The sequence below is a fragment of the Octopus sinensis genome, unplaced genomic scaffold (assembly GCF_006345805.1).
Source record: "Octopus sinensis unplaced genomic scaffold, ASM634580v1 Contig03004, whole genome shotgun sequence".
NCBI classification, from domain to species: Eukaryota; Metazoa; Mollusca; class Cephalopoda; order Octopoda; family Octopodidae; genus Octopus; species Octopus sinensis.
In genome coordinates this window covers 2,501-12,157 of record NW_021826179.1, presented here as the reverse complement: position 1 = coordinate 12,157, position 9,657 = coordinate 2,501, and the positions used below count along the sequence as shown (strand labels likewise).

General features: G+C 36.4%; 1 protein-coding gene and 1 long non-coding RNA gene across 2 annotated transcripts; one reads left to right on the top strand and one right to left on the bottom strand.

Moving 5' to 3' along the window:
* Positions 1-4,009: 4,009 nt before the first annotated feature.
* On the top strand, positions 4,010-4,786 carry LOC115227394 (noggin-2-like). The gene has a single exon (XM_029798241.2). It carries the CDS (start codon positions 4,019-4,021, stop codon positions 4,772-4,774), a length of 756 nt encoding a protein of 251 aa, XP_029654101.1. The 5' UTR covers positions 4,010-4,018; the 3' UTR covers positions 4,775-4,786.
* Positions 4,787-5,251: 465 nt separating this feature from the next.
* LOC118760978 lies at positions 5,252-5,590 on the bottom strand. The gene is made up of 3 exons (XR_004997073.1): positions 5,458-5,590; positions 5,336-5,366; positions 5,252-5,275 (listed from the first exon to the last, which is right to left on the bottom strand). It is a non-coding gene; the product is annotated as an uncharacterized LOC118760978 (long non-coding RNA).
* Positions 5,591-9,657: the final 4,067 nt, after the last annotated feature.

Sequence of the window (9,657 nt, the reverse complement as noted above, 5' to 3'; positions counted from 1 at the left end):
TGTAAGATATTTGTTGTTTTTTCTTCTTCCGTTTCTTTCTGCAATTTCAACCAATCAATGACATCTATTGAGGTGAAAGCATTCCGTGCCGTATGAATATGTCCCTCGTTTAAGAAACAGATTGGGTTTATTTACATTCTGAAGAAAAAAAAGATACCCTTACCCCCACCCCTAACCCTAACCCTAACCTAAACGGATCTTTTCGGTTTGAACGGCAGTTTTTAAAAATAATTTCCACGTAACTAAACACTTTTAAACTTCGTATACTGGTAGAATGTGTTTATAAAACATCTTTTTCTCTTGGCTTTATTGAGAAAATTCTATAGTTTGTAAGATATTTGTTGTTTTTTTTCTTCCGTTTCTGCAATTTCAACCAATCAATGACATCTATTGAGGTGAAAGCATTCCGTGCCGTATGAATATGTCCCTCGTTTAAGAAACAGATTGGGTTTATTTACATTTCTGAAGAAAAAAAAGATACCCTTACCCCCACCCCTAACCCTAACCCTAACCTAAACGGATCTTTTCGGTTTGAGCGGCAGTTTTTAAAAATAATTTCCACGTAACTAAACACTTTTAAACTTCGTATACTGGTAGAATGTGTTTATAAAAATCTTTTTCTCTTGGCTTTATTGAGAAAATTCTATAGTTTGTAAGATATTTGTTGTTGTTTTTCTTCAATTTCTGCAATTTCAACCAATCAATGACGTCTATTGAGGTGAAAGCATTCTGTGCCGTATGAATATGTCCTCGTTTAAGAAAGAGATTGGGTTTATTTACATTTCTGAAGAAAAAAAAGATACCCTTACCCCCACCCATAACCTAACCCTAACCTAAACGGATTTTCGGTTTGAACGGCAGTTTTTAAAAATAATTCCACGTAACTAAACAATTTTAAACTTCGTATACTGGTAGAATGTGTTATAAAACATCTTTTCTCTTGGCTTTATTGAGAAAATTCTATAGTTTGTAAGATATATATTTTTTTTTCAATTTCTGCAATTTCAACCAATCAATGACGTCTATTGAGGTGAACACATTCTGTGCCGTATGAATATGTCCCTCGTTTAAGAAACAGATCCAAGATATTTAGTAACTGCTGCCGGTGAGATGGGTGGCTCGTGATCCCTTGGTTTCCTTGGGCGCCCTCAAAGACTTCCTGTATCAGGAGGATCGCATCCTAGCTCTGACCATCATAGTGACATAGTGTATCTAGGACTACATTATCTAATGTACAGCATAGTAGTTAGTATTAGAGGCTATAGTTGTTGTTTAGCCACAGGTCAGTCTTGATCCAGCAGACAGACCCATGATCAAAGATGTTCCAGCTGTGACCATCTCATCTTTCATTCAGGCATAGTGTATCTAGGACTACATTATCTAATGTATAGTAGCAAGTATTAGTGGCTATAGTTGTTGTTGTTGTTTAGCCCCAGGTCAGTCCTGATCCAGACAGACCAATGATCAAAGATGTTCCAGCTGTGACCACCCCATCTTTTATTCAGGCATAGTGTATCTAGGACTACATTGACTAATGTGCATTATAGTAGTTAGTATTAGTGGCTATAACTGTTGTTGTTGTTTAGCCCCAGGCCAATGATGTTCTATACACACATACACGTATACATATATGCATACATGCATACATACATACGTACATACATATATACATACATATATAGATGCATACATGCATACATGCATGCATACATACATACACACATACATACATAGATGCGTACATACATACACACAAACATACATACATACATCCTACATGCATACATACATACATACATACATACATACATACATACATACATACATACATAGATGCGTACATACATACATATATATACACACACATACATACAAACATACATATATCCTACATGCATACATGCATAGATGCATACATACATACATACATACATGCATACATACACGCATACATACACACATACATACATATATATATAAACACACACATACATACAAACAAATATACCTACATCCTACATGCATAGATGCGTACACACATACATACATACATACATACATACATACATACATACAAACATACATACATACAAACATACATACATACATGCATAGATGTATACATACATACATACATACATACATACATACATACATACATACATACATACATACATACATACATACATACATAAATGCGTACATACATACATATATATACAAACACATACATACATCCTACATGCATACATGCATAGATGCATATATACGTATGCACACACACAGGAGCAAGAACAGATGCGTTTTTACACACACACACACACACATTCATACACACACACACACACACACGGATACACACACACACGGATACACACACACACACACGGATACACACACACACGGATACACACACACACACACGGATACACACACACACGCACACACACACTCTCTCTCTCTACGACTCAGGAAGTATAAAACAACCAACTCAGGAAGTTTATTTAAATAAACGGCGAAGGGATGGAACGGGAGAGGTGGGCAGCCATAGTAAAACATTACGCATTGTTTGAAAATAAAACTGGAAGAGAGCAGACGACAGTTTCTCTGCCGCCATTGACATTCAGCTGTCATCGAAACAAGCTAAATCTCGGCAGTATGGTGTCATAAATATTCATTTTATACACACTAACCTCACCCAGACCTCTTTCTAAATTGACTCGCTCCCTTGTTTGAGTTATTTCAGTTTATTGTTCCAAAAAAATCTTCGTAACACTTCCTGTTTTTGGTTGTTTGTCGGACGAATCGGCCATTAAACTATTGTTGCTTCCGTCACCACGGAGTTGTTGCTTTTGTTGTTGTGGTTGCTGTTGCTTGCTGCTGTTGTTGTTCTTGTTCTTGTATGTATTTTCGGCGAAGAAAGGATGGCCTATTGGGGTGGGATAACGTGCTGTCTTTCTTTCTATCTATCTATCTATCTATCTATCTATCTATCTATCTATCTATCTATCTATCTATCTATCTATCTATCTATCTATCTATCTATCTAACTGTCTATCTATCTATCTATCTATCTATCTATCTATCTATCTATCTGTCTATCTGTCTATCTATCTATCTATCTTTCTATCTATCTAATTGTCTATCTATCTGCCTATCCATGTCTATCTATCTATCTATCTATCTCTATCTATCTATCTATCTATCTATCTATCTATCTATCTATCTATCTATCTATCCATCTATCTGTCTACATATCTATCTAGCTATTAAGTCGCTTTCTTTCTTTCTTTCGTTCTTTCTTTCTTTCTTTCTTTCTTTCTTTCTTTCTTTCTTTCTTTCTTTCTGTCTGTCTGTCTATCTAGCTGTTAAATATCTTTCTTTCTATTTCACTTTCTCTCCCCTCCCCTTCTCTCTCCCCCTCCCCCTCTCTGTAGCTATCTTTTTATCTCTGTTTCTGTCCGTCTCTATTAAGCTAATCTCTCTCTCTGTCTCTCTCTCTCTGTCTCTCTGTCTCTCTGTCTCTCTCTCTGTCTGTCTCTCTCTCTCTCTGTCTCTCTCTCTGTCTCTCTGTCTCTCTCTCAATCTATCTTTCTTTCCTTCCCTGAGCGTCTGCTAATACTTTACATGTACCACGTCTTCTTCTCATCATCATCATCATCATCATCACCCTCATCATCATCATCCATCATCATCATTATCACCATCATCATCATTCATCATCATCATCATCATCATCCTCATCATCATCATCATCATCATCATCATCATCCTCATCATCATCATCCTCATCATCCTCATCATCATCATCATCATCATCATCATCATCATCATCATCATCATCATCATCATCATCATCATCCTCATCATCCTCATCATCATCATCATCCTCATCATCCTCATCCTCATCATCATCATCCTCTTCATCATCATCATCTTCATCATCATCATCTTCATCATCATCATTATTATTATTTCGTACTAAAATCTGCCTTCTTTCTTTTATTTTACCCCTAGGATGCGCTCTGATCTGGATATGTTGAGTTCGAAGCTTGCTGGATCCCTTCCTCTTCTTCTTCTCTGTGTTGTGTGTGTTGCCGGCAGCGGGAGCAGTAGCTTCAGTGATTACAACCTATTGCGAAAGAGTCATGAAAAGAATGTCGTCACCAAACGGCCTAAATTTCCCATAGTGCCTTCTGACTCACTTCCTGTCAACCTAAACGAGAAACCCGACAAAAAACACGATCCGAGGGCTGAAAACCTAAAGCCGGAGATTTTACGTAAACTACTCGGACGGTTTTTTATCGACGAATTCATGTCTGTGGAACGACCGAAGGAAAGTATCACAAAGCCTAACGGGACCCTCGCCTTGCGCTTTCAGAGGGGTTACCCTGTGGGGAGACGGCCCCCATTTCTAGCTCGATTCGGGCGCATTAACCTCAAGGATGAAACTGGGAGACGTTTCCGACAGTTGGATTTGAAAGTTAAGACAGAAGCGAAGAGAAAAGTGGCTAAGTTTATCCGGACGTACACATATTGTCCTGTCATATATACGTGGAAGGACCTGGGTATACGCTTCTGGCCCCGCTGGATCAAAGAAGGCCAGTGTCACCAACGAGGACGGTCGTGTTCCTTACCACCAGGCATGCGCTGTAAACCTAGCTATTCACAAACTATAATTTTACTTCGTTTCCATTGCTGGCCCGATGCTAAAATTTGTAACTGGATTCATGCTCAGTATCCTATAATTAGTGCCTGTAAATGTAAATGTTAATTAGCTAATTAAAAAACAAACAAAAACAAACATTAGAATGAACGGAGAAAAAGTAAGGATCGAACCCATATTAACCTCTTCCCATCATACTCAACACCCCACGTCGTTATACACTGACGATAACAATGCAGCGTCAGTCGTCACGCTTCATCCTTCTTCTTTCAACAAGTTGAACCGAAGACATTACTGATATTTGGAATACATTGGCCAAACTGGACAGAGCTTAGCAATTGTATTTATCGAAATTCACCACTGACTAAAATTTGTTGACCTAAATACACCCCTGATCAAAATATATTGACCTAAATTCACCCCTGGTTAAAATGTCCTGATCAAACTTCGCACAGGGTTAAATTATATTGGCCCAAATTTACCATTGGTTAAAGCGTGTTGACCTAAAATTCACCCTTGGTTAAAATATTTTGACCTAAATTTACCCCTGGTTAAAATATTCTGACCTAAATTCACTCCTGGTTAAAAACTTTTAACTTAAATTCATTCCTGGTTAAAATATTGACCAAAACTTACCCCTGGCTAAAATATTTTGACCTAAATTCACACCTGGTTAAAGTATTTTGGTTGAAATTCACCCCTGGTTAAAACATTTTAACTTATATTCATTCCTGGTTAAAATATTGACCAAAACTTACCCCTGGTTAAAATATTTTGACCTAAATTCACACCTGGTTAAAATATTTTGGTTGAAATTCACCCCTGGTTAAAACATTTTAACTTATATTCATTCCTGGTTAAAATTTTGTGACCTAAATTCACCCCTGGTTAAATTATTTTGACCTAAATTAACACCTGGTTAAATTATGTTGACCCAAATTAACCCCTGGTTGTATACTAATGTTTAATACTTCACGAACATACTTTGACCCCTTTCTTAAATTCATTTACCCCAGTTTAGCATCGGTAAAAAATTCAACTATGTATTGGTAACTCTACAAAATATGCTCACACAATTTTCACCACTGGACCTAATGTGTTGACCTAACACTACTACAGCTTAAAATTCGTTGATCAACAAATATGGTTGATTCCGGTATACTGATGCTAAATTTCATTGACCGATTTTAATAAACACACTCCATATATTTATACTAAATAAATCAAAATTTTTACCTAAGTTAACCGTTGATTAAAATTATTTGGACCAGAATTGGCTAAAATGTGTTAGCCCAAGTTAACCCCTGGTTAAAATATGTATTGTCCTAAACTGACCACTGGTTAAAACGTGCATTGAACAGACTTCACAGACGGTTAAAATATATTGGCCTCAATTCACACAGGCTTAAATTTACCACTGCTGAAAAATGTTGACCTCAATTTACCCCTGGTTAAATTACGTTGGCCCAAGTTCACTTCTGGTTGTATCTTAACTTTAACATTTTGTGAATAAACTTTAAACCCACTTTTTTTTTAATGTGTTAGCCCAAGTTAACCCCTGGTTAAAATATGTATTGTCCTAAACTGACCACTGGTTAAAACGTGCATTGAACAGACTTCACAGACGGTTAAAATATATTGGCCTCAATTCACACAGGCTTAAATTTACCACTGCTGAAAAATGTTGACCTCAATTTACCCCTGGTTAAATTACGTTGGCCCAAGTTCACTTCTGGTTGTATCTTAACTTTAACATTTTGTGAATAAACTTTAAACCCACTTTTTTTTAAAATGTGTTAGCCCAAGTTAACCCCTGGTTAAAATATGTATTGTCCTAAACTGACCACTGGTTAAAACGTGCATTGAACAGACTTCACAGACGGTTAAAATATATTGGCCTCAATTCACACAGGCTTAAATTTACCACTACTGAAAAATGTTGACCTCAATTTACCCCTGGTTAAATTACGTTGGCCCAAGTTCACTTCTGGTTGTATCTTAACTTTAACATTTTGTGAATAAACTTTAAACCCTTTTTTTTTAAAAAAACTCATTCATGCAAGTTTATTACCGGTAAAAACTCAATTACACATTGGTAACTACAGAATATGCTCATACGATTTTTACCGCTGGATTAAAATGTGCTGCCCCAGGTTAAAATTCGTTGACCCATATTTTCAGTTAACCCAAGTGTACCAACGTTGGCTTTCATTGACCTGTTTTAATGACCACGCACCATATATTTGTACCAAATATATAAAATTCGTTGACCTTAGTTTACAACTGGTTCTGGTTAAAACTATTTGAGTTAGAATTACCATTGGTTGAAATGTGTAAGTCCTTGCTTAAAATATATTGAACTAATTTTCTTCACTGGTTAAAATTTATTTGTTTAAATTCACCCTTGGTTAAAACGTGTTAATTTCAATTCACACGGGATTAAATTTCACCCTTGGTTAAAACATTGAGATAGTTTCACTGGTTAAAAATTCCTTGGCTTCGGTTCACCAGTGGTTAAAATGCTTCGATTTCAATTCGCACAGGTAACATTTGTTAAAATGTGTTGATTCCAGTTAACATAGGGTTAAAACATATTGACATAGATTCACTACTGGTTAGAATTTCTTGTGAGCGGATTTAGTAGACAAAAACTGAAAGGAGCCCGTCATATATTTATATGTGTGTGTATATATATATATATATATATGTATATATATATACATATGTATGTATGCGTATATATATATGTATGTATGTATGTATGCGTATATATATATATATATATATATATGTATATATGTGTGTATATATATTCTTTTATTCTTTTATCGTTTCAGTCATTTTAACTGCGTCCAAGCTGGAGCACCGCCTTTAGTCGAGCAAATCGACCCCAGGACTTATTTTTTGTAAGCCTAGTACTTATTCTATCGGTCTCTTATGACAAAGCGCTAAGTTACGGGGGCGTAAACACACCAGCATCGATGTCAAGCAATGTTGGGACACACACACACACAAACACACACACACACACACAAACATACATACACACATATCTATATATATATATTACGACGGGCTTCTTTTAGTTTCTAACTACCAAATCCACTCACAAGGATTTGGTCGACCCAAAGCTATAGTAGAAGACACTTGCCCAAGGTGCCACGCAGTGGAACTGAACCTGGAACCTTGTGATTAGTTAGCAAGCTACTTACCACACAGCCACTCTTGCGTGTATATATATGTATATATATTATATATATTTATATATATGTATATATGCATTCATATGCATATTTATATATATATATGTGTATACATATTCATATATATATATATACATACATACTTATATATATACATATATATATATATATACATATATATATATATATGTATGTATGTATGTATATATAGACACACACACACCACACACACACACACAAACACATATATATATATCTCATTGGCTTCCACACAGTTTACACCTACCAAATTTGTCTACATTGGTTGGTCCCGGGGCTATAGTAGAAGGCATTTGTCCCCCAACGTGCCATGCCATGCAAGGGAGGGACAGAACCCCCACAACCATGCGATTGTATAGTGAGCTTTTGAGCAGGAAACAAAATACGATCGCCCTAAATAGAAAACAGAATTGACCCCTAATCCATTTGCGATCGAGGAGAAAACACGACCCCTTTTTTATAAGTATTAGGGACAACTGAATAAAACTACCCTCCAGCATTGCGTGGCACAAAGGGACCAGGTCTGGCCCCTGTATTCAACAATCACCCCTATGAATGTTTGTAAAGCAGTGGTCAGTGAGTAAAGACTAAAGATAAAAGACTAGTGGTCAATGATTAAGGTGTTGTGATTGAAATGAATAATTGTTGGTGACCAATTCTCCCTGAGACCGCCGTCGGGTTTTCTCATCTGAACTTCATTTTGTTTTGAAAGTGATTCAAATTTTAAAGAAATAAATGAAAAAGAGAAAAAACATTTTCAATCAAAATTTCGTTTTTATTTATGTTTCCAAAGCAACCAGATTTAATAATAAAAAGAAAAAAAAGTTATTTTACAGAATTCTTTGGGTTTTTTTTTATTTCTTATTTCTTTCTTTCGAAATGAAATGAAACGAAAGCATTGTATTTCAGCAGAAATCATCATCGTCATCACCACCATCATCATCATCATAATCATTATCATCATCATCAACATCGTCATCATCATTATTACCATCATCATCGTCGTCGTCATCATCATCGTCATAATCGTCATCGTCTTCGTCATTATCATCATCATCGTCATCGTCATCATCGTCACCATCGTCGTCATCATCATCATCCTCATTATTATCATCGTCGTCATCGTCATCGTCATCATCATCATCATTATCCTCATCATCACCACCACCACCACTACCACAATCTTCATCATCATCACTATCATCACCATCATCATCACCACCCCCACCATCATCATCACCATTATCCTCATCACCACCATCATCATCACCGTCATCGTAATCGTCCTCGTCGTCGTCGTCGTCATCGTCATCATCATCGTCATCATCATCATTGTCATCATCATCGTCAGTGTCATCATCATCATCATCATCATCATCATCGTTTAACGTCCGTCTTCCACTCATGCACGGGTAAAACGGTTGTACTGGAGTCGGACCAGGTAGAAGGCTACCCCAGGCTACTCGTGTCTATTTTGGCAGGATTTTTACGGTTGGATGCCCTTCCTAACACTAATCAAAGGCACCCAGCCTTCCATCAAATTTTCAATGTATGTATGTCTTTTTTATTTTTTTTATTATTATAAATCTTTCACAGAGGACGGAGCCGGTCTCCAACAAAGGGACAAGGCTTCAATTATGAGATGTAGTTAAAACAAACAAATTCACATTTGGAACTTGAGAAAAGTCTTGCATATTTTTACTGTTCCACTCACAGACTGCACTTCTAATGTACAAATCAGCCGGTCAA

Excerpts from the sequence above, each read along its gene's own strand:
- LOC115227394 (XM_029798241.2), top strand. The coding sequence starts at position 4,019 with ATGCGCTCTGATCTGGATATGTTGAGTTCGAAGCTTGCTGGATCCCTT.